The sequence below is a fragment of the Botryllus schlosseri genome, chromosome 16 (assembly GCF_051294905.1).
Source record: "Botryllus schlosseri isolate E-star chromosome 16, Bs_hap1, whole genome shotgun sequence".
Lineage (NCBI taxonomy): Eukaryota > Metazoa > Chordata > Ascidiacea > Stolidobranchia > Styelidae > Botryllus > Botryllus schlosseri.
In genome coordinates, this window is record NC_137251.1 from 12,249,790 (window position 1) to 12,275,524 (window position 25,735).

A 25,735-nucleotide genomic window follows, 5' to 3' on the forward strand; every position below is an offset into this window, starting at 1 on the left:
GTACAAGAAACACAATCATTCCATCATCCCCCTACATTCGACCTCTTCTACCAAGGTGCAGTTGTTCAGCGTGCATAATGGGTTGGGCATTCGGTCACCTGCGAAGGTGCGAAACCGACCTCGTCAAAATATCTTGGTTAAATACGCCGATGATAGTGTTAGGAAAAACGAGTACACTGCATTTTGTGGCGTCAAAGCTAATGGCATTCTTTTGTTTTGTACAAAATTAATATAACTTGTTCACACCAAATGAAAAAATGTAAGTGGGCCATGTTCAAAGTCAGGAGAAGAGGATTCAGTCATGGGCAAGTTTTCAAGTGACCATTGAAGGTCGACACACCAAAATTCGATCAACATGAGAAAGGGTGGTAGAATCACGGAAATAACCGAACCCGAAGATGCACATCACCACTTTTGTATGGCCTTTTCGACACATGATCGCGTTAGAATTGGTATGCCAAAGTAGTATCTGTTCTGGTATTGAACTTCTGGTTGTTACAAGATTCATCTGCAGTAGGCTAGATAAATGGTTATACCAAAATATGAACAAAGATATTCAGCAATGAAAAGATATTGTAACGGTGCAAAAGTAACATTGTGGTATAATTGCAACTGATACGCTCGACCATGATTAGTGTCTCAGTATGGTACCTTCCCGACGATGCAAGTCCTAGTTTTCTTATCATCATGGTAAGCTACGGTAACACTGTTCCAACTATATATATTACGTTGTAACCACTTGAGGTACTATTTGTCTGAGAAAATTATTCCAGACCTGGAAATATTTACTCAAGTGTCAAAAATTTCGTTTTTTTCAAATTATTACGGGGTTTCGCGTCGTAGCTCAACCTTCCGCATGCGCAGTAAAAATATCACGCCGAATTCTCCACCCTACTAGCGGTGAGGTCCATTTTTACACTTGCCCCTAGTTACATCATCAGTTAACTGGTAACGGTAATTTCGTATGTTTCTCCAAAATATGTAGCTTGTCCTGTATATAATGTTCAAGAAATGCATATATTCCTCACCAGAAACCATTGAATTCCCCATCGGTTGGGAACCACTGGTCTACGGGATTAAGGAACCTTTCCCACATGGGACGAGTTGTCTGAAGTTTCATATCAATGGGAACTATTCGACGCAAATGACCACGTACGAAGCGTTTCGTAAAGAGCATCGCAACTTATTCCAACTACATTTAAGTGTAAAATTATCTGCAGGCGGAAATATCTCGTCATATTGGACTTCCCGTATGTAGTGAATGTTTAATTTAGTGATCGCATAGACAACACATATTCCAATAACTTGAATATTGAAACTTTATAATAAGACGCTTGATCGGTGCACATCTCGTCTTCAATCACTGTCAGGTTCTCACCGCCTTCCTTGATGATCAGCAATGATTCCTCGGTAGTGACCTTCAATCGCGATTTCAATCTGATAGACGATACGCTCTGGCGAAATCCGATCGTGTAATTTGCAACCAATGAATATGAAATATGCAGATATTAATAACTTACCGGAATGTTGTATTTGGAGGCTGTCGGTCCACAATATGAAGCAGACTTTGAAATTGACTTCGGAAAGGTAAAGGTTCGATATGTTCACAAGTGTGTGAACTATCGGGATTTTGATTCGGGCATACCGGAAGAGCATAACAAAGATGAAATCAATTTCGCAAATTCCTTTCATATAAATAGATTGATTGCATTTAAGGTTAATTTAATCCCATATAACGCGAGATAAGATCTTACGTAACATACGAATAGTAAGGGAGTTTAACCAGAAATCAATTCCTGATACAGTGCTAAGAATATCACGGACATTGATCGATATAATAGATTCTGTAACGTAACAAAACATACCGAAATCGCTTCAGGTTGCATGGCACAATGTTTCGTATGTGAACTCGTGGAATAGCGAAGTTAAAACTCACAAAACATCTTGCTATATAGGTTCTGTCGTCAATTACTGCACCTTTTACAGTCAGGACATTTATTATAGATACCCCGTAACGAAAGAAACCAATACGTTTTATAGCTTGATGCGCAGAATAGATTGTTCAGGGGGCAGTTACAGCGTGTTTAGTAGCATCGAGTAGCCTACTCAGCTCGCTGTGACTTCCCCAGACAAAACAAAGTTCAAGTCGAAATACAAGCAATTGATACTAAATAAATACTAGTCCATCCTCAAGAATACCGGACCACGACCTGCCCTATCGATCTCGCCTTCGATCATATGCCACCCCATCTTTGTCGCTTGCTTTTTTTCTATTCTATCTTCTTTTACTTTTCATTCAGTGTGCAATGTGCATAACTCCTCTTTACATGGCCAAGGCCAAGGTGGGTGTCTGGTCCCGTAGACTACTCCAAGCCGCTTCCACACCTTCCTATCTTTTCATTGTATCGCATTTTCGTGGTTTATTGAACTGATAGAAATTGCTAAGAAACCAATGATGTTGACGGACTAGACGGAGTGATTTGGAATCCCGGCAGCCCACTACCAGCTTCCAATTCAAATCTTTTCGTCAGTCTATTCTATACTGTATATCAGGGGATCCCAACCTTTTTTTACACCGTGGCCCCCGTCGCTAATTTTGAAAAACCAATGGCCCCACTAATTTTTCAGCCATTCCTAAAAACTTATAAACAATATTTTGGTTTAAAACTGGTTTTCACAGTAATCAGTAGTTGGAATGATAAAATGATACATATACAACACGCAATAAACATGATAGTACAGCAATTAGCTCTTTAAATTCAGGTAATCTGATGATTGAGCGTGTTTTTGCCCTGTCAATGTCTTAATTGCTGGTTTGGTGGTGAAGGGAATGAGATAAACTCCATATCAGTAAGTAGCTTGTAGCTGCACTGGTATGTCTATTAAATTATCATTCAATTCTTTTGTCATAGTCGAGTAGACCTAGTAGTGTTGTATTTATCGAACACTTTCACGAACCTCCTGAAAAAAGCTCTTATAGCACCGTGGAGCCCACTGCACGGTTGGGAACCCTTGTTTTATATCAGGGGTTGTCAACTTCCTTTGTGTTACGGGCCGCAATTTAACAGCAAAAGACGCTGCGGACCGGAGATCAAATTATCATGTATATAATTGTGGGCTACATTTAAATTTAGGCTACTGCAGCCTATTTACCAATCGTATACGGGCATTTACTACATTTTTATGGATTATAAAACATCGGTGGACAGCGTTCGTAAGTTTGCAGCTGCTGCTTATTGTGAGAATATGTATCTTCTAGCGGCGCAAGTAAATTCTTCATGGAGCGTGCATTGCATTCTTGTCAAGTCGGTATATGCAACTTAGTTAAAACCCTTCGACAAGAAAACCAAACTCTCTGTTTCAATGCTTAATCGAGCAATTATAAAATTACGGTAACTTTTACGTTACAGAGGCCATTATCACATTGAGCTCTGAGTGATGTGAGAGGAAGTCTGGCGTTCAGGGCCATTTCTGAGCAAACCAATGAACTATTCTCCTTTCCTTCCATGCCTGGCTCCCTGCATCAACACTTCAACAGTTAGAGAAGTTAGCTTTGTCAAGTTGATATTTTTCGCTGGTCCCCTACCCACGTTTGCCCAGCCAGCATTTCCTCTGCATATATGTCCACTCCGATAAACTTCAACCAGATAATTAGTTATGCAATGTCGGGGGATTTGCCCGAGGTTGGATTAAAGGAGTCTACGCGGCAACGTGATTCAGAAACTGCGACCGACTTAAATTGATGTTACTCGTCTCGACACGATTGCATCAGACGACTGTATCTTCGAAATTTGTCAGATCATATTGTCCTTGCTGCTGAGTTCCGGAAACAGCAAATTATCGCACAGTAGGGTTACCATATTTTGGGAATCTGAAAAGAGGACAATTTTTCAGAATTTTCAGACTTGCAAAACCGGAGAAAAATTCTTAAAAAATGGTTAATTTCTCCTACTTGGTGGTCGGACAACCAAAATAGAGTGTTTCCCTTCACATTGTAAGGTGGTTGACTAAAAAAAGCTCCAGAAATACCCGCCAGAGCGTCACTTCGGTGCTGATTAACGGCATCTCAGTCGAATTTGGCTATCAATATGACCAACATTCTTAAAAAAAGAGGACCAAATCTCAAAAAAGAGGACAAAAGGGCGTCCTCCGAGGACACTTTCAAAAAAGAGGGCAAATCCTCTTATAAGAGGACGTATGGTATCCCTAATGTTAAATTCTTATTGAAATCGCACCTTCTGTAGCAGATGTCTTGGATTTAGCGATATTCCAAGTAATTTTGAACGATGCGTCTGTCACGTCGTCGGCAATCTCAACAACCGTTCGCAGTGAGTCAAACATTTTTTTAAAGTGCAGGCCTACCACGGGATTATCTTGAACCAGAGTCCAGCAAAATACCGATTCAAAACAATAACAATCTGAAGTCGAGCATACATCAAGATACGAGAGCACATTAAAGCAACGGTTCTCAAACTTTTTCAGACAAGCGCCCTAATTTGATAGAGAATAATTTCGTGCCCCCTTATCGTCATATAACAAAATGCAACCAGAATGCTACAAACGGCTAGTTTGCTGGCGGCGTGGAAGGTTATGGCGGTTGATGAGAGAATTCTCAAATATGAAATTCGGACTATACACAGAGAAACAACTATGCATTGAAGATAAATTGCGCCCAGCGCGAATTTTTTTAGTGGACCGCAGCGTCGTGCCCCCTTCAGATGCTTTTACGCTCTTAAGGGGCGCGCCCCCCGGTTAGAGAACCACTGCAGTCAAGAATGACTGATCAAACGAAACAGAGACGGTACGATAACAGAGCTAAGTGTCTAAATTAATTTGTTACAATACCGTGTCAGTTTGTCAGCAATAATTATGTTTATAATGAAAGATGTCGCGGGCCGCAAAATAAACGTCTGCGGGCCTCGAGTTGAGAACCCCTGCTTTATATAGTGATTTGTTTTATTGACACATATAATTGGCGCTTTCAACAACTTGGTCATTTGCGCCCGCGCAGTAAATTTCATAATGTCTTTTTGTCCACTTCGAGTTTTTTTTCGGCTCATTCGCTGCCTCCTTTCAAGAGTTCGGCTCTCTCTTCGTCTGAGCTTTTCAATGCGCTGTATTACAGCGGGATCGGCGATGAGGAGCCCAGATAAACCTCCGACACATAGAAACATGGCAGAGCCAAGGCTCGAACCATCAACCATCGATGTCGTGACTGCAGTGTTTAAGCAACTGCGCCACTCGCTTCCCTTCGCCCCCCCCCTTATATAGTGATATAATATTTCTTCAAAATATAAGTTTAGTTGATTCTGGCAAAGTAAGGTAAGTATATAGATAAGAATATGTTGGATAAGCAGTCTTTCAGATTCGAAACAATTTTACAAATCTCCAAAATCCAATAATGCGGTAACTTTTATACCGTGGCATACGATTTACCCGGATACCGGACAAACTTACCTTGCCTCTGGTTGTTTCACATTCAAGCTTATACGGGTATGGAAGTGGACGTTTGTCGCGAAGCATCCACTAGGGGTTCTCAGCCCTTTCTTGACCGTGGCCCATTTTACGGTTTAAAAATGTGCTGTGGCCACCTCTTATCTTGAAGTCATAATCCTGTTCAATGCGTGGTAATCGACGTCGCCGATAAGCCTATTTCTATAAATTATGCGAATTTTTCTCTTAATTTACCCATGGTATTTATTCGAAAATTTTCATGTCTAATAAATATCCTCCAACAAACGACCAACGAAATAATCTTGGGGCCCCTTCGAGCTCCCGCAAAAGGATGTTTGGGTCCAGCAGTTACGGCCCCGGTAAATCATAGGCTAAAACTCTGTGTATTAAGATCGTCCTCAACTCCATTCGCGTGGCGCATCCACGCATCCGCTGTTTGATTGGGATTTTAATTCCACTATTGTGGGGAATAATATAATCAATCTGTATCAGCTTGAAACAATTCATTGCTGCATGGGGTACTACAGAGAAGTGGAGAAAGATTTATTTAATATATGCATGCTGTACATTGTACAATGTGCAATATTGTACATTGTATGTCTTGTACCAAATAACTGAAGTTGCGATGTCAGAATATTCAATCCAATGATACATTCAATTCACGTGACTCTGACATTATGTATAATATGATTTCAAGGACGGACATTTTAAACCGACTCCAAAGATTACTGCGCTCCGCTAAATCCTCAACCCATTAAGATTCGTTGCGGTGGTGCAGATACCTCCACCAGAAGTTTCCAATAATTGGCAATTATGGCTATTTTTATCTTACAATGATACGACTTGCCTAAATACAGTAAATCTATAACTCAATTACACTTCATTTCGAGTTTATTGCACACCCCTTTCGACGGCATACGACATATGACCCTGTCTGAATACTTGGTTACTTCAGCATTACCTTCAAGTTATTATATATACTCGAAATTATTTTAGTTGCTGTTAGCCGTAGGTTGTCATAGCTAGTGGGAAAAGTCATCGTTTCTTTTTTCCGTTTTCGATTTGCACCTGCTGAGTCCCTACGTGCCACTGCGTCTCATCAGAGTCGGATGAAAAGCTTTGCGTTAATATAGATAATAATAATTAGATAATATGAATATATTTTAGCGATTAATATAACAAATATAACTAAACTTACATATTTTCTAAAATTTTTCAAATAGCTTTGTGGTCAACCTCAAATGCTCCTCTGGCCCACCCTTTGAGAAACCCTGTATAGCTAAACTGACTTCCGACGATGGAATGTTGCTGTATCCGTGCCCATCAATCTGAATATAATTTTAACGAATCAAATGCAATGGCATAACCGTCCGCAACCGCGTATTAAGTCAAGTCACCCGGTAATCAAAAATGAAGTCGGGTGTGTTCGGACCGATTTCGCCAATGGAAGTGATGTAAGATACGTTCCGCAACGCGTGTTCGAGCAAAATTGCAGAATCATCTTTATCACTCACTGTTAAATAAGCATTGGACATAGGGTTGCATTTCAGACAAAATACATTTTAAAACCAACATGTTTATAACAAGGACCTTGTTTGAAACATGTTTTTTATTTTGTGTGTTTTTTCCAGAGCAATGACGTCACGAATATTCAATTGTGACGTCATAGTGAATTGACCTCTACAAAAGAAAATATAGGGTGAATATAGCTCCTTTGACGAAATAGGCTTACAACCCCTGTCATATACGGACCAAAAATATCTTTAACCAGGACTATTGCATCGTCATGCAACATTCTTACGGGCGGCGGTCATCATCATCAGAACCTTCATTTCGTATCAATGATCTGTACTTCTTACTATAGCTGTTGAGCCGACCATTTTGCGGTCTCCGACCATCCCATATCGTATACGTCGGCTGTATCGGGTCGAAATGGCTTGTAAAACACGGTAATCTCAAGTTACATGCGGGATGTGGAATTATTTGTGTAGCATTTGAACGACGTTTCCATGCCCATGCCGTATGGGAGTGTCTCAACGGCTGAGTGAATCGTATTCGGCTACTCTAATCTCGCGATTAGTAACGCGTCGATTTTATTTCTCATAGTCTTTATTTTTCGGATGTAGTCAATTTTATTCCGCTCTTACAAATTCTGTTCTTCAAGATTCCCGGATGTGCGCAGCCATCTTGCACACATGGTTGTATTCATTCTCTTTTGCAACATCTGCAAAATTGCGTTCGCATCGAATTGAAATGTACTCGGCAATTCAAAATGTTCATGGAGGAAATTTCTCTTGATCATAGCAAGAGATAATTAAATTCCCAAAGCTTGAAGTCTGACTGGATTTGTTTTCATTGGAGCATGGTAACAAATTAATACATCACACGGTAATATCATGATGCCCTTTCAAATCTCTCAATTAGCTGCAGCTTGTCGTTTCGAATTGTTATTTTCGCAGCCTTTATATGCCACGAAAGCGCGTTTCGAAGCGAAAATTAAATTTACGGACCAATTCGTTAATTTCAATTACAGCCGATTCTCGACCTTCGCTTGCACTCGAGCAAAACCCATGGTAGCTCGTCCTGCACACCCTTATTTTCACTTTCGCAAAAGGCAGCATTACGCGACCTCATTATGCATTCTAGGTTGGATGCTGTGCAGTGGACATCCAGTCATCAATGACTCACAGCCACAGTACAGCATGTCGTGTCTTCGATCTTGCGTATGTTTAAAACAGTAATTTCAAAAAGCGATGAACGTACGAAGATATTGAATTCGCAAGTGTAGCCTGACCCGTCGTGTATTCGTTATTGTATTGTAATGTGTATTTATCTAACAGAGTTCTTAACACGCGATGAATGTACGAAGATATTGAGTTCGCTAGTGTTTAGCATCAATAGTATAGCATGACATTTCGTGTGTGCCGTCTTGCTAATTTATCAATCAGCAAACTTAGCATGCGATGAATGTGCGAAGATATTGAATTCGTGTACTTAGTATCGTATAATACGAATCCTCGCACTTAATGATAGTTCTCAGCTGATACCCACAGGTCGACAACGTTGAAAAAGATCTACGAACGTATCTAATACGCAGTGCTTCTCAACCGACGTGCATGGTGCACCCGGGGGTGCACTAAATATACATCGATGCATCGGGCGCACTAGTACGAAAAGTATACAAGGGTGCGTTACAATCTTGTCCCACTATAAGTCAGTGCTTCTCAGTCTACTTTACCTGGCAGCACCCCGTCAAAGGTATCAATAGTTCGTGGTACCTCAAGCACACGATAAACTTAATGAGATTTCGCCATTTTAAAGAACAGCATAGAATGCGGTAAATGCAAGTTGTGGCAGCAACGAGTCGGGATATATAGGCCTGCGGTAGGTACATTGGTTGGTGCATGTCAATACCTTTGCAAGTCGCCAACCACGCGGATACTTTTATACCTGGATTTTCCGTTGTCTTACCGATGTCTTTATTCATTAATATTTTATGTATACCTATGTAAGGTAGGCTTACAATGAATGTTGCTTATTAAGCAGGAAGAGCATTGATTTAAAGTAGATTTGCAGACTTTACTACAGCATCGAGTAATTGTGGGGCAACGCCAGAAAGGGCTTGTTGCTGCAAGCCGGCGACCCCAACTGAAAATATTTGCAAACCGGTTATAGTTACAAGCTATGTCGCTTTTATTCCGGAAATATCAATATAATTGTAGACAAGACACCCCATTACGCCTCCTAAACATCTCGCTATATCACGAATATCTTCATGTTTCGGGCTAATCGCAGAGCAGCGAAGAAACTCAGTGCGTTAATGTCGCCAAACAATATATATATTTTGTGTTTGGTTGTATTCCGGTGCTTCTCGACGGATTTTGTCTCGAAACGCAGAGGCGGCCGTACCTAAGTGCATAGCATGGACCGGAGGTGGATTGAATATCCGGCTGGATTTTTTCAATTTTGACCGGATCTGGATCGGAGCAGGATCAATACTTTTACTGATACGGCCGAAAACGGACCGGACAATTCAGGATCGGAGTCGGACCAGAGAATTCGTCGAACCGCTTCGCACAACCGTAGACATTGGGCTCCAATCGCGAATCCTAGCGTCGCTGAATTTTAAATGCATGAAATCTATTCCTAACAGATTCAAGCTAAACAAAGTATTAGGCCGCAGTATTGCAATACCGCAATATCTCACAGCAAACTCGAGCATTGCCAATGGCACCTCAGTCTGCTTGGTTGAGAATCGCTGCACTAGGGCAGAGGCCAAAAAGCTGAGTATATAAATTCTGGATACGTAGCTAATCTTTAGATGGATCGATACAGGAATCAGGAAGTATATTATCACTGAGCAAATAAGTATCATTATCGAAAGCAGATTTTCAAATCCGTGAATGAGATCGCTAATCTGCGGATTCTAATCATGGACTAGGCATTGTTCTGTAATCACTGACATGAATCTGCAGGATTTAACCCGTATTCTAACTTTTTTCTTGCCTCTAGTGGATATTTCGTATGGGTTTACGTTGATTCTATGCGTGTTAAAATACAACGTTTGCAACCGCAGATGTTAATCGAAGCAATCCAGATTTAGAGTTGATCCTCCGCAAAATATTTAGAGTCCACTTTTAATTGGTGTGTTCGGCATATCGCGACGTCATCACTAGAGCGATTTTTTGACATATCAAAATAAGTCAAAATTTTGTCAAAATTGTAGCGTTAGGTAAAAAAATTGTCAAAATTGTTTGGAAAGGCAAAAAACTTTTGCAATCTGAATTTCGTTTGTATCGTAGATGGTTGCACCATCGGTGTACACTGTACATATCATTTGAAATTTTACAGCTTGTAATTTACCTCGTAGGTCTACCGTTGTAGTCGACCCTTTATCTGCTCATGAGTCATTAACGGTAAAATGAAACAAATAGGATGACATGGTGTTATGTTCAACGTACCACAATATCCGAACTGAAGCAAGACTGCGTGGGCCTAGGTTCTTATATCATCAAGTGCATATTAGTGAAAAATTGTGATGTAGAGAACACTGTCAGAATGAAGCACACGGTGTGTCACCAGCAGTGTGCGCACAACTTCGACGTTACCAGCCAACAACTGCTGCTGTTGAACGTTCTCCATTCTTGGCAAGCTACTTAGTAAGAACAGACACTTTCTACCCGGAATGTAGGAAAGTAGTTATCGTTGTTGTACTACAACAAATTTTAATCTTTTCTACCATAATGCGTGATGTAACTACTGGAATTGTTTACAGGTCCAGATTTCGTTAAAATAAAGTTTTTTCATGTACAAAATGGTCAGTTCTTTAGTCGAAAAAGTTTTTTCATGCTAAACTACGTCGTAAGGACTGACAGTTCCAACAAGAAATGAAGATAAGCACTAAATTCTAACATTGCGTGGGAAACACCTCATTTACATACATAAGGTCATAATTCGGTCAAAATTAAGTTTTTTAATGTAAAAAATATAACAAAAATGATTTTTAGGTCAAAATCTTCCCTTTTTAAGCAAAATAAAAAATCGCCATAGTCATCACGGTTTGCCGCTTTTATCAGCAAAGGTTATTCGATATTGTCGCCCCCTCAAAAATAACATCGGCCTCGTTAACTCAGGGACTGGAAATCTATATATATTTGAAGGAGGCTTGGGACAATCAGTGCCCGTGTTACAAAACATATTTTCATTTCATAAAGCTAAACGATCGTATTTCGCTGTATTTGTATTGTTTGTTTGTTTCGTGGTATTCCTGTTGTTTTCGACTACACTCATGGTTATTCACACCATATTCTTTGTTATGATTCCACATCTGTCGACTTGTAGCACGGCCCACTTCGAAGCCGTTTTAAGACACCGCTTACACGGATCAGCAACGTATTTCTGTTGCAGCTGTGGTTCATACCACGGCGCTGTCTCTTTAAAATTGTTTCTTTACAATTTCAAAACAATGCCGATGGTCAATCGTTATAATTACATGGTGTACGGTACTCTTTCACAAAGAAAATTCCTGTCTGGAGGTCTGCGTCAAAATGTCAGCGTTGTCAGTTCATGGGCTGGTATTGCTTCGAGTCATTGAGATTCGTTGCAATAGAATTTCGGTTCTGTGAGGTGAGAGAGAGAGAGAGAGAGAGAGAGAGATATGGTATTCTTTTTCGCCTGCACCATCGAGATGCTATCGAGGTTGTCCTACACTCGATTCAAAAGCGCCACCTCCCGCAGTTGGTTGCATGAGGCCGTATTTTTATATCGAAAATTGAAGTCACTCATGGCTTAGTGTTGGTCGCTCTGAGCTAATCATGCGAAAGTGTCAGCCACCCCATTCAATTGTTTTGGTTGTTAGTATGGTTATCTGCGCATATGTCTGTATTTTTGATATGCACAGCAAATACTTTTGGCAGCTTTGATATTAGAGCAGCATTCGGTCATCTCATCTATAGATAGCTAGAAGGAATTTGCTATCCAATGTCTTTCTCAATTATATTGATATTTACATAGCCACTTTCATGCCATGAGTAGGCCTAAAAGGTTTACTGTTCTGTAAACGTTAGCGCTCAAAATCACCTCAGTTTGTTTGTTTGCAACGAGCCCCTCTTCACCTTATAGTAGGCTTACCATATTTTGAAAATGTAAAAAGAGGACACTTTTTCAGAAATTGTCGGAAAAAAAAAACCGGAGTTAAATTCTCAAAAACCGGTGAATTTATTTTTCCCACTTTGTGATCGGTTGACTGAAAAAAAAAAAAAAAGGTCATCACTTCTGCTCAGAGCTCAAAATACCGTTTTTCACTCCACATTACCAGGTGGATGACTAAAAAAAAAGGTCATATTTTTGCTCAGAGCTAAATTCACCGTTTTTCACTCCGAAATATCCGCCGCAGCGTCACTTCTGTGCTAATTTGCGGCATATCACTCGCAATTTGCTCTATATCTGACCTAAATTTTCAAAAAAGAGGACAAAATCTCAAAAAAGAGGACAAAAGGGCGTCCTCCGAGGACACTTTCAAAAAGTCAAAAAAGAGGACAAATCCTCTTAAAAGAGGACGTATGGTAAGTCTACCTTATAGACACAAATATCTGTGTACGATATATCACTGTTACCTACTCAAACAACATCCAGATCAACATTCAGCGCTTTGACTATTGCAAGATTCATGGCAACAGATATATGGTTATAATTCAGAGGTGTCAAACCCGCGGCCCTCGAGATCATTTTGTGCCGTCCGCGCAAGCATTTCCGATTTTCAAGTATTCGACAATAAGTAACTGTTACATATCTCTCTTTTATTCGGGAACCTAAAATTCACTCCTAAACTGCTCCCAATACCTCAAATTACTCATCAAACTTAAATATCGCAACACTACAATACGGTGGAAGATCTGCTATTACGTCACATCACCTGTTCATGATGATACACAATGACCCGTTGATGATCCGTGACTGAAAAGTGTGATTTTGACTTTTGCGCGATTTTTCGTGGAATTACTCGAAGTCGGACTGCCTGGGTGATGAAATCAAAATGACTTTAGTGGAGTCGGTTCACAGGACTCGCGACTTGGACCGCCGTGGGTTCATAAAGCCATGGATACAACAAACGCAATCAAACTGTCGTGAGAAATAGTAACAGCCTATATTAAAAGCTCGTGGCGAGCGCTGCGCAGCGTAGCGGCTTTCACTATCTAAGCAGGTCGGTATGGCAACCATTCGCATGCTGTTGGTACCCTGATGTATAAAGTTATAGGTAGTTACCTTGAGTCTCTCTATCCATGTTATTATCGCCAATTAAAGGTGGCTACACCGATGGATTGTCAGGTGATTGGACATTTCCGTAGAATGACATATTAATTTTGTATTCCTGTAGTTATTTATCTGTTCCAATAGACGCAGTTAAATCTAACACTGATTTAATTTGACCTTGGAAATTACATGACCAATAGCCTATAGTTGCCGGGAGTATGCCCGAAACCTTGATTGGGCTGGATGGTTAAAAGCTCTGATATCATATCAATCCTTGGTAAATTCCAGTGTTGGGATGACTCGAGTCACTTTTTTCGTATGACTTGACTTGACTCGAGTCACTTTGCAAAAATGACTTGGCCTGACTTGACTCGGTGCATCAGAAATGTGGATTGACTCGTGACACGGAGCAAAATTCACGAGTCAATTTCAAGTCATCAAGTAATCGGTATCGATAAAAATCACTGCATCTTGCATATTCGCGAAACTCTGCTGTAACCCGTGAGAGCGACCACTCATGCCACCATTGTTCTCGCACAAATAAATTGACCACAGACGAAGGGATCGGAGCTTATAGCTTTTGTTGTCGTATATTGGTATTGTCAAGTCAGTTAAAAGCAAAATATCTATCCAATTTCTCCGTTTTCTTTTTTATTGAAGTTGAATTCGTATCTAGTTTATATACTCGTCAACCATTGGCGCATGCTTGAATTGCATCGCATGAATAAGTAGGTGGATCATGTATTGCATTTTGTCAATTCGTTTCTCTATTCTCTATTTTGGCTGGTAACTTCGTAACTATAAACTGAGGCTATGCAATTACTTAAATAGATTAACAGTTCTACGTATACATGAGCCATATAACTCTTTCCTGCCTGTATATGTACTCTGTATTCGTTTATCGGTTCAAAATGCAATGACCACTCAACCTGTATTTCAAACAGCTAGCAAAATGCAATGACTTAATCATGCCTCATACTTCGAAAAGGCAACCTGACTTGAATTGTGACTTGACTCGTGACTTGACTTGACCTGACTCGACTTGACCCGAGTCACCTTCAAAAATCGAGTGACTTGACTTGACTCGAGTCACCTTCGAAAATCGATTGACTTGACTTGACTCGAGTCAAAATGTGCAATGACTCGAAATGACTCGTGACTCGAAGGTAGTGACTTGATCCCAACACTGGTAAATTCTAAACCTTTCTAACTATAACAGTGGCACGTCAAATGTCCGCTAGCTTCTAAATTGTCACGCGACATTTTTTACGGTCCGTGGACATATGAGCATGCGACATTACAGCATGCGAGACTTTGGCATGCGACAATTTGGCATGCGACACATGAGCATGTGGGTTAAACTACGGGTTAGGGGTAGGTTAGGGTTGGATTTATGGTTGGGTTAGGGTTAGGTTTTAGGTTAGGTTAGTCTAGGTTAGGTTAGGTTAGGCTATGTTTCGGGTAAGGGTGAGTTTTAGGGTTATACAGTCACATGTTGAAGGGACGCATGCTGATGTGTACCATGCTGAACTGTCGTTTTCCATTGTGTCGCATGCTCATATGTCGGGCAGCCACTGGCATTCCACACACATCGTAATGTAATATCGTAATATTCACGCCTGGCATGAACATAAACACATTTTAAATATTTTCATAAAATTGTTGTTGTAGCCTACTTGGCATATCTTGTCAAAATAATGAGATACAGACATAACGCAAGGGGACAAATGCATCATGACACCGTAAAAAATGGTTGCCCGACATTATTTTGACAAGATATGCCAAGTAGGCTACAAAAACAATTTTATGAAAATATTTAAAATGTGTTTATGTTCATGCCAGGCGTGAATATTACGATATTACATTACGATGTGTGTGGAATGCCAGTATACAAGGTCCCGTCAAATAAGGCCTATACTTCGAAATACATGTAATGCCCCTACTATAGATGCTGCGGCCCGCGGTGTCATCGAAAACTAGGAAATTGGCCCGCGAGCACATTTACTCCAACGTCCCGTTGTTTCGGAAAATTTCAATGGAGAAAATCCTCAATCACTATCAACCTCCATGGATGCCATGACCCGCCCATCAATCGTCAATATGCAAGTGCTATGTTTACACTAAAAGAATGTTACACGCGCGTCCTCGTCGTCCAAATATCATATGATCGACCGAAAAGATCATCGCTCTATCTAATATGCCGGACCTGATGTGTGGAACAATATCCCGCCGGCCATCCGACAGTCGACGAGCATGTCCACATTCAAGTCGAAATACAAGCAATTACTACTAAATAAATACAGTCCATCATCAAGATTACCGGACCACGACTGACCTATCGATCTCGCTTACCATGATATGCCGCCCTATTTTTTGTCGGTTTCTTTTTCTATACTATCTTCTTTACTGTCATTCAGTGTGCATGCCTCCTCTTTACATCGCCTAGGCCAAGGTTGGTGTCAGATTCATAGACTACTCCTTGTCGCTTCGACATCTTCCTGTCTTTTCATTGTATCGCATTTTTTGTGGTGTATTGAACTGATAAAATTGCTAATAAACCAATTACTATTAAACCAATACTGTAGAGCGACCTGGAACGCCGAATATCAACGAAATGAGCGAGGAGGTCACTATCGAAATTTCCATAGATCATTGACTGATGGCCACTTTCCATCGATGCATCGACATAGGCTTTACCAACGAATAATATTTCGGCTTCGTTCAGGCCATTGCCGCCTGAAAGCGCATCTATATAAAATTGGATGTAGCGACACCGACCTATGCGACCATTGTACAGTACCTGAAACAGTCGAGCATTTTTTGCTGCAGTGCAATCGATATGATTTTCATAGGAACTTTTTATTTGACAGGGCGCGCGAGCTCAAAATCACTGCAACACTCGAAAATCAACTGATCATCCCCGAAATGTTGTCCCATGTTGCAGAATTTGTTATATCTTGTGGTACTTACTTGTAAATCGGTTCTTGCCCATATTTTGGTAAATCGCTCATTCTAGTCCGTGACGCACCTGGCCTTACAGGCGAAAAGCGTCACTCATCTTTTCATCAATAATAATAATAATAATTATGATGATGATGATGAAGATATCACAAAAGCATGTTTCCATGACTATATCGTTGAATGCCCAGACGGAGCTATCGAGATATATACCTATAGGTCCAAGACCTCCATACCAACCGCATACGCTGTCTATATCCCCTCTCGCTCGGTAGCGGTTAGTAGAAACTGTAATGTTTATCATTCCGTATTTCATGTTGAACTTATCGATTCTTCATGCATTGTCCTGGGTGTCCGATAATGGATGCAAAGAAGAGGAATATTTGATTATTACAGACTCTCTTAGTGTGTTGAAGTTAAATACGATATCTAGTCCTCTTACTTCGCCGAAAAATATCTTCGACAAGTTCTTCCACCTGCTTGATCGGGCAACTGGAAGAGTTATAGAAGTAGCCTTTGGATGGTTTCCCAGTCACAAAGGCATCCCCAACAACGAGATCGCCCACCGCGAAGCAAAATCAGCGGCCTTGTCTGCCCCCAATCATCAGCTCCCTGAGGTAACCGTCGGAGACGCTAAGTCACTTGTCCGCCAATATTCTGGCAAGAACTGTACGCATGTGAAGATAAAGAGGTGCATTATAAGCGTTTCCATAGTTGCATTTCAATGCATGCATATCGGGAATCTGAGGTCATCATGTTCTGTAAGCTTAACGCTCATTCGTTTAAAATCGGATGTTCTGACTCTCCGCTCTGTCTTCGTTGTAATATTACCGAAACCGTCGGCCATTTTCTACTGAACTGCGCAAGATATGATTTTCAGCGGTCCTTTCTCATTGAGTCCTGCCGTAATCACGACTTCCCATTCACGACTTCTAACCTCATGGTCCAGCCCGAGCTATATGAACCCTGTGTCTGAATTCGTGATATCGTCTCGTAGTCTCCTTCAATTTTTGATCTGTATTTATCTGTGGATGAATTTCAAAGTAACTTATAGCCTACCAGAAGTGTTGTAGCTGTGGATTATCCTACCACTACTCTATCTCGACACAAAATCACCTTGGGTAAATGCCTTCTAGTAAACAGGGTGTATGTATGCGCCACAACAACTTTAAGGGATTAGCCTATCACACGAAAAAGGTTGAAGAACACTGAATTCCAGTACACGCGCCTTTCCGACTGCTAATTTTAAACCCGGCCACTATTTTCAGCTTCATTTCATAAACGTTAGGTTCAATCACAGCAAAGCTCAATCAATATGTGGCAAGCTATCATCTTATCGACATGTCTGGGTGAATGCTTTGCAGTGATCGTGATCTACTAATCGGGCGTCTCATGCGTGGTGTCATAATTTTACAGCTGAACTAACCTTTGCAGCGGATTGGAGCTATACCGGGGATACGGGTAAGCATGAAGGCAGGGCTTCGAGTAGTCGAGCCCGAATACAGTATTGATTCTAACGTTACGAGCCGAGTACTGAAATGTGGCTTTTCTCTAGTATACTGAACAGATACGCTCATGTACCGCTTTTATCAAAAAGAGTTATAGTTTTGGTAATTTCTCTCGCCGTGAAAATATTGATACTCTCCCTACATGCAAAATTTCTAGCACATTGCTGGGTGCGCTGGCGCAAGAAAATCTTATGTGAAATAATAGTGATTGACATACAGGATCGTCAAATCAGTATCAGCATATCAGCATCTTCACTCAGACAGATATGGTCGAAAAATACTAAACTATTTCCTATGTGTAATTTCCAGTATAATTGGCTTATTCATTGTATTTGTGCTGCATGAAAGTTACATTTGCGAACCTTCCATGGCGGTCCTACATAACGGTTATTGTAGGGCAACTTTTTTTCACAAGAGAAAAATTTGCACTTAATTTCAATAAAAAGTGGGGGTAAAAAGTTGCATTCATAATTTTTGTTGAATTATTAGGGTATCGATAGACAAACAGACAAACAGAATTAACATAGCGATCTATTTACATATTTTTCGGGCACGGTCGTGCTTGGCAGGGGTAGTTGAACTTATTGCTTGCAAGCCATTGTGTCATAGATAACAGTGAGATGAAGCTAATCCATCATATAGCTCGTTGTTATACAAATCAAGGAGAATAGAACCTCACTAGAAATAGTTTACAGCATGTTTTTAAATCACTCCTTTACATTTTTACGCAATATCTAATAAAAGTCGCAGTAAAAATTGTCACAAAAAATAGAGAAAAGATGCAAGACGTTGCACTATAAAATCCCTCCAAACAGATTAGAACATCATAGAAGCCTACACAGATTGTGAGTATCTAGGAAGCTGTCGAAAACTGTAAAAGAAAGTGGCAGAAGATGCAAAAACTTGTCCTCGTTATTACTTGACTACTCGATTTGATTAGAAGTGAAATACGAGACCCGGTATCGTATCACACAGATAGTCGATTTTTCCAGCCTAATAGTTATATATGCGTAGCCGATAAGTCTACGGGTTGTGATAGTAAAGGATTTTAATTTATTGATCCAACTACATGGATCGAATGGAATTTCACTGATATACAGCTCGCGCGAGTTTAGTTTGATTGTTTCTATAAGTCGTAGCAAAATCCATACTGCTCATTTCCCTCATGTCTACTTATTCCAGAGCCTACCGATTTTATTCGTGCTGTGCTGCTCACCGTAAACAATTAGAATGCGTTTCTTCAAATTTACTATTGAAGCTACATGAGGTATGACGCATTGGATTATCGTTTGTGGCTATATAATCGAAAGAATATTACCAACGATTGTAATTACTGAGTATATATTGAAGAAGTAAGCCTACTGATCTAATTGGATTTTTGTGCAGTTGCGATTCACTTGTATATCTTTTCCACGATTACGTGAAGTTCCTCTCCTAATGTGACTGAATGAGGAATCTATGTCTCGCCAGTTGAAATCTGTGAATTGACATATGGTACGAAAAGTGAATTACAATCGAAACATGATTTATAGGTCCAGCCTATTGGGGAACCAATTATAGCGACTGTGCCCTTCAAGCCCAATCTCCGATAAACATCGTCACGGGAAACGCGCAAACAGACGATAACTTACCAATCGTCGATAGAAGCTACTTTTACACACTCTCCGACGCAATGCTCGTAAAAAACAATGGTCACACAGGTAAGTCGTGAAGGTCTCCAAATAAGTAATGTGTCCCGGGGGGAAGCCACTGGATTTTACAAACATAGATGTGCATGCTTTTTGTCGTCATAACGATCGATAATAATAGATCCATCTCGCCAGAGGGCATAATTATTGAGGAGTAATATCGCGACGTTGTGGCCAAAGATATCACCAGAGGTGGTCAGTAACGAAGTACTTCTATTTTTTCGAAGTACTCAAGTAGTATTCCGCTATTAACGCTACTTACTTAAGTAAATATAATTTCGGCTACTTCTACTTCGCAATATTTTCTGATCTACTTACTTACTTTTCGCTATTTTCAGTTTGTCAAGTAGAAGTAGTTTAATCGTCCAATCAGTAAGATAGCCTGAAGAATTTAGGGGCTGTTTTCACGGTTTGCCAAAATTTAAATTTCATCAAAGTTAAGAAAAGCCCAGAATTTTCGTGGCACTTCGCTCTCAGTAGATATATGGAGTGACAAATATGTTTTCACGAAAGCATCGGTGAATATAATTTAGGTAGCGGGTTGTGTGGTCCCGTTCACGCCGCATTGTCGCCCATGTGAAATATTCCATGCAGTGAATATGGTCCATTTTGACATTTGAAACTACCGTTACGCATCAACAGGAATCAAGAAATCTGCGCCTCTCGCATAGCTCAATCTGCTGATTTTGCCGTGTCCGCATGCGAACGAATTACTCCCGTTTTCAAAACTACTTACTTACTTCAGTAGATTTAAAGTAAATCAATTCTACTTCTACTTAAATCAGTGTTTCCTTGCTTTTGAATATACTACTTCTACTTCTACTTGAGTAGCTTTCATGACTACTTTGACAATCTCTAGATATCACTATCCTTGAAGCGGTGTATGAAGGCCCACCAACGGTATAAGTGGTTTGCGAATAATCATTCATATCATACATAGACTCATTGGAACTTATTCAATATTACTTTTGTTACTCGTGACCTCATTGAGAAATTGTCCGGGTGTTGATGCCACGAAAACTACATAACATAATCGGCAATGAACAGTCTTTTGCCAAAACGACCCTTTTTTCATATGATATGTAGCAAGGTCAACCTTCTGCAATTTAGTTCAGGTGGACTTGACTAACGGGTACACAATCAGCGACAACAATCTGCTTCCTTTCTCGGCGAAAGCCGCTCAATACCATATCCACTGGGGCACAGCCACAGGCAGCACACACACTGGGGGTTCCGAGCACACCATTGATGGAAGGCAATACTTTGGAGAACTTCATGTTGTTCATTACAACACCAAGTACGCCGATCTCAGTACTGCCGCTTCTCAAAGTGACGGATTAGCTGTCTTTGGATGGTTCATTGACGTGAGTACTGGCTAGGCTATATGATCTGAGCTTTTTTCTATTTCAGTAACGATTCGATGCTAACAGCACAGTCGGCAATACAGCTCAGATTGACATCGAGTTGCACACGGTACATATATGAGTGGGCGAGATGCAAGTTTCACGTGCTTGTAACATAGCTAAAAACTTTTTTTTAAAACACTACTGCCTTCGTCATACGAAATAACAGCACGTTTGGCCTCGTGGAAATTCTTATCGATTTCGATTATTATTTCCTTAATTTTCGAACAGGCATGCTCGAAGTCTGCGTATGACTGTTTCATGTATACGCGTTAAAAATCAATTTAATTGATCTGCGTTTTCAGGTGACTTATCCTCAGACCAACTTGGACATCCAGAATCTGCTGGATCTCGCACAAACCAATGCTGTCGACAAGGACACTAGCGGAACGATTACAAACCGTTTCTCGGTAGAATCACTCATCCCGCCAAATTTGAACGACTACTACAGATACAAGGGATCCCTTACTACCCCACCATGTTACGAGTCAGTCGTGTGGACCGTCTTCAAAGATCCTATCGAAATTACCCAAGCCCAGGTGAGGCTTCATGTTAAACATGCCGGCGAATTTAATTGATTGGTGTTACGTGCACGACCCTAGTATACATTTTTCCATCACCTGATAAATTTTTTCGGATGATAGTGATATTTGGGTGTGCTATGTTGAGCAGTAGGCTCTTTTTTGATTTTAAATTGCCTGGTGTGATTGCGATCCCTATAGCACTCGCGAACTAAATTCCTTTTCTCAATATTGATCGGAAATAATTGGTAGAGCATCCGGTTGTAATCTCATCTGAAGTAATGCGGTAAATTTCCACCTAATTATGAGTAGAAGTAGTTATTTTCAAGACACATCACAACTACTTCAAGTATAGTAGAAAAATAGCAAATTAATAGTGGTCGGAGGGTTCAAATAAGTAGTTTTGAAAATTGACATTTTCCGAGGTGTCGCATACTTTTCGTATAGAAAATTGGGGGGTTGGCTGTGTTCGAACACAAAACGAATGGTGACACTACAAATATAGAAATTCTGGGAAGCATGTAGCCTATTGTTGCCAATATGCAAGGGTTCGGTCTTGAGATTTTATCATAATTTCATTATACAAAAGTGATGCAAACCGTTCCAATAACTACTTTCTACTTCAAAAAAGCCAAGGTTTAAAACTCGGGTATTTTTCTCAAAAGCTAGCTATTATCAAATTCTACATTCGTATATAAAGGAATATACATCTAAATTATTCTTAGGGGAATGCCACATTGGTTATATTGCGACAGGCCACGCCGGAGTCAGACATTTCTCAATCAAATCAAATCATGTTGTGACGGTACGATGGCAATTGGCATTTCATCTGGAGGCTTAAATGTAAACAAGGATAATAATTTATAAATTATGAATCAGTAGAACAATATTTAGGCGGCTGCAGACCGGGAAAGATATGAAGGGTTAATTTATTCTGGAGGAATTCATGTTACGAGCTCGTTATATGGGCTCCTCATCGCCGACTTCACTACAGCCGCAGTGACTTAAAAAATCCAGTCACAGTGGGCCGAGCTGTAAGTCGGCAGCAAAAGAGACGATGATGAAGCGCACGTGACAGAGACTGCCTGAAGAGAGTGCTTCAGAGAGTGCAAGAACATTAAAGCCACGAATAAATGCATTCATTGTACTGTATACATTGTAGTGCCGTGGAGCACAAAGCTATAAGCACCACTGATGTGAATAATAATGATGATAATCGGGAGACTTAAATGTAAACAAGGATTTTAATTTCTAAATTATGAATCAGTAGAACAACATTTAGGCGGCTGCAGACCGGGAAAGAAATGAAGGGTAAATTTATTCTGGAGGAAATCATGTTACGAGCTCGTAATAACGTCGTCAGCACTATGACATGAGAATGTTGTAATGTTAACGCGATTTCTGTTCACCCAGGTGCGAAAACTCTAATAGACCACCATGAATTGATGATGACGTTATGAAAATAACGCAAGTCTTTGTATCCCTTGCAGGCTATACAGTTGGCCACTGCTTATTACGAAAACCAAGCAGCTAACGTGATCATAGAGAATAATTTCCGACCGGTTCTGGCGCTGAACGGAAGAACGGTGACACAACCCAGACCGCTAGTGCAGCAGACTAGCGGATGCACCTCGACCCCGCACATGATCCCTGGACTTATTACCACGGCGCTGACCGTTGCTTCTCTGTTGTAACTACCTCCTCACGAGTTATTGTAAAGTCTATTGTGTTCGATTGAAATAGGTTAGGAGAAGTTATGTATCGCTGATTAAAATAGGATTTCCTAACCTAGAAACCGATGTTGTAACATCAAGAAACAATCTTAATTTAATACCTTGTAGTGAGCAATCTTTTTTATACCGGGTTTAGTGGGCTTACCGCGTCCTTCCAGTCGCTTACAGCGATTTTGACTAATAAAGAAAGCAAAGTCTGTTCTGTGCATCTCAAGTATAATACTCGCAAGTTGGGTGACATCCAGGAGCCCATAATTGAACGTCAAACGCATTCACAAGGGGATATGTAGGACCTCTTTCGAATTCATCAGTGAAATTGGCCTTACCTGTTACCGTACACTGCTCGCAACCTTTTGGCAAATAATGTTCAAAGGGAAAAATTTTTCCCAAAAATACAATGAAAACAGAGCTGTGACCGCAAGACTCCAAGCACCGACACGGGTATTTGGCATTTTCCATTTAATCTCGTATAGGAGTCTATGTCCATGTGCGCACACCTGATCACAGCAACGCTATATAGCCTACAGATACCCGATGTTATCGCTTGTCACTTTATATTATCTTCTTTTACTTTCATTCAGTGTGCATGCCTCCTCTTTACATCGCCTAGGCCCGGGTGGGTGTCTGATCTTAAGACTACTCATAGTCGTTTCGGTATCTTCCTGTGATTCATTGTATTGCAGTCTTGTGATGTTTTGAAGTGATGAAATTTTATGAATAAACTTGAACTTGAATATGTAGTTGATTATAGAAGACGTGCCGCTTAATGGATGATCCAAGTATAGGGTAGGGCCGATGTCATGGGACGTTTATCCAATGAACTACAGAAATTGGGGCGTCAAATATCCACTGTTGACTAAAATCAGTGTTCAAATGCATGTGGTCAGAGCATTGCGGTCTTCCCGAGTTAACATGATTCAGGAAATGCTCAGAAATGCGTGTTTTACCATATTAAGTCAAGAGAATCGATCTTCGATTGTGTGCTGCACTTCGATCGTTGTCGTAGTTTTTATATGTACAAGCTATATGTTTTCGACAAGAAACGAGATCCTCATTTCATCCTCAGTCGTTATGCATTCACGGATATTGCGCTTGTTGAGCAAATATACTTGTTACACTTTTTCAGATACAAACATATACATTTATCTATAACAAATAAATTGAATGATTTACGGTAAACATAGCCTAATGCAGTGGTTATTTGGATCCTCTGAAAGAGAATAGGACAGGGGAGAACAACTTCTACAGTCGTCGGGCCTGATATGGGAAACTGAAGTATAGGCCTACTTGGCACGCCGGACTCCTAAATCGATGCATTAAAGCAGGGTGGCCAACCTTTTCGGTCAAAAGGCCAAATGAGATTTGCGAACCGTTACGCGGGCCACTTGAATGTTGATGACCTTTTTTAGTCGTCCGATAGGAGCGAATCGAATTAGGGAACGTTTAAAACAAAACTCATATTACTACGCTTTAAAATTGTTAACATTTATGTCATGAAAACTCTGGGTGCAACTGCATGTGCACAATGTGCAGTGTGCCCCATTTATGTCCTGGTCGCGCGAAGCACAAAATTTTTTCAAAGGTAATGAGTGAATTCGCTCAATATATGTATTACTTGCAAATATAGGGGGTCGCCTCTGTATACCGCCGGGCTCATTTGGCAAGGACAGGATTATTCAGTGTTTATAGCAAGGTTTAGGTCAACATGCCTCTATCATTTTGTGGAAATGTTTCCGCCGACGAGCGCACAAGTGAAATCGCACGTTATCTTGTAATTGCGAATGTAGTTCGACTCAATTCAGTAAATTACGCGTATTTATAATTTTGAGAAGGGGGCTGCAATACTAAATGCAAGAAATCGAATGACGATCAATCTTGTGCAAAGAAAAATGTTCAAGTCAAATAATTCTGTTAGGAAACATTCTACTTTGTGGTCACTCATAAAGATCTGCAATAAATGTGACTGGCCCATGGTTATGCGAATGCGTCGGTACTGATGTTTTAGTAATCATCAAATTTCGCGGTAAGGTTAATCAAAATTTGGTTGGCTTTGCAATTTTACCTGATGTTAGAACTAATTTCGAGAATTGCCTCGTGGACACGCGGGCCACACATAACCTTCTCGCGGGCCACATTTGGCCTTATTGGCACATACGTTGACATTTTGTCAAAATCGATTCATTATTTGACATGACTCTCGTGCCTTATGTACTAGCTCAGCGATATTCAGTAACAATGGGGAACTTTTGAGCAGCTCTCTACTGTGGAAATTTCAAAATGATAAATTGATTCTAGAATTAGATATTTACGTTTTACCATTATTGGCACTTAGGTTGGCAAAATGCCAACAATCAGAAACAATGGTTGTTTGGACTTTAAATTCACTACATAGTTAAAAGTCACGACCGCAAAGTACAACCATGACCAAACCGAAATGTGCATGTCCCCCTTCAGGATTTGTATGATCGGTATATCTGACTCCGAAGATGATATTTTCTAAGCAGTTAAACTCATTCTGGAAATCATTTTCCTAGCGTATTCAGTAGAGGAAATATATTGACGCATCAGCCTCGACTTGATGCTGTTCCTGAACTTGGAGTGGATGCTTTCAAATTTTTTGCCGACTTGAAATTTTCCTTACGATAGTTCGTGATAGAAAAGAACAGAACAGAAAAGCAAATTGCGTCAGACACGAATGTAAACTGATGCCTAATTATG

General features: G+C 40.4%; 3 protein-coding genes and 1 long non-coding RNA gene across 5 annotated transcripts in view; 3 read left to right on the top strand and 1 right to left on the bottom strand.

The window, feature by feature from the left end:
* Positions 1 to 24,201, top strand: part of LOC145458249 (carbonic anhydrase 2-like) — a 44,900-nt gene extending 20,699 nt beyond the window's left edge. The window contains exon 7 of the transcript XR_013921094.1: positions 23,213 to 24,201. The gene's annotated coding sequence lies outside the window, so the exon portion shown is untranslated. The remainder of the gene's footprint in view (positions 1 to 23,212) is intronic.
* LOC145458237 (integrin alpha-11-like) overlaps positions 1 to 25,735 on the top strand; it is a 329,408-nt gene that overhangs the window by 95,502 nt on the left and 208,171 nt on the right. The window lies entirely within an intron of this gene.
* Positions 9,304 to 23,206, top strand: LOC145458250 (carbonic anhydrase 1-like). 2 transcript variants are annotated; one of them, XM_080336579.1, is made up of 7 exons: positions 9,304 to 9,318; positions 17,433 to 17,513; positions 17,581 to 17,625; positions 19,205 to 19,372; positions 20,471 to 20,724; positions 21,069 to 21,302; positions 22,775 to 23,206. In XM_080336579.1, the coding sequence occupies exons 2-7, from the start codon at positions 17,480 to 17,482 to the stop codon at positions 22,976 to 22,978; spliced, it is 939 nt and encodes a 312-aa protein (XP_080192705.1). In that variant the 5' UTR covers positions 9,304 to 9,318; positions 17,433 to 17,479; the 3' UTR covers positions 22,979 to 23,206. The 2 variants fall into 2 exon arrangements, with proteins under 2 accessions (XP_080192705.1, XP_080192704.1); XM_080336578.1 differs by lacking the exon at positions 9,304 to 9,318 and having other exon boundaries at positions 17,422 to 17,513; positions 22,775 to 23,160.
* LOC145458255 (uncharacterized) lies at positions 12,207 to 15,054 on the bottom strand. The gene is made up of 2 exons (XR_013921097.1): positions 14,932 to 15,054; positions 12,207 to 12,528 (listed from the first exon to the last, which is right to left on the bottom strand). It is a non-coding gene; the product is annotated as an uncharacterized LOC145458255 (long non-coding RNA).

Coding starts and splice junctions, on each gene's coding strand:
- LOC145458250 (XM_080336579.1), top strand. CDS start 17,480: ATGTGGCAAGCTATCATCTTATCGACATGTCTGG. Junction 17,514..17,580: donor CATCTTATCGACATGTCTGG/GTGAATGCTTTG, acceptor ATAATTTTACAG/CTGAACTAACCTTTGCAGCG. Junction 20,725..21,068: donor TCTTTGGATGGTTCATTGAC/GTGAGTACTGGC, acceptor CTGCGTTTTCAG/GTGACTTATCCTCAGACCAA.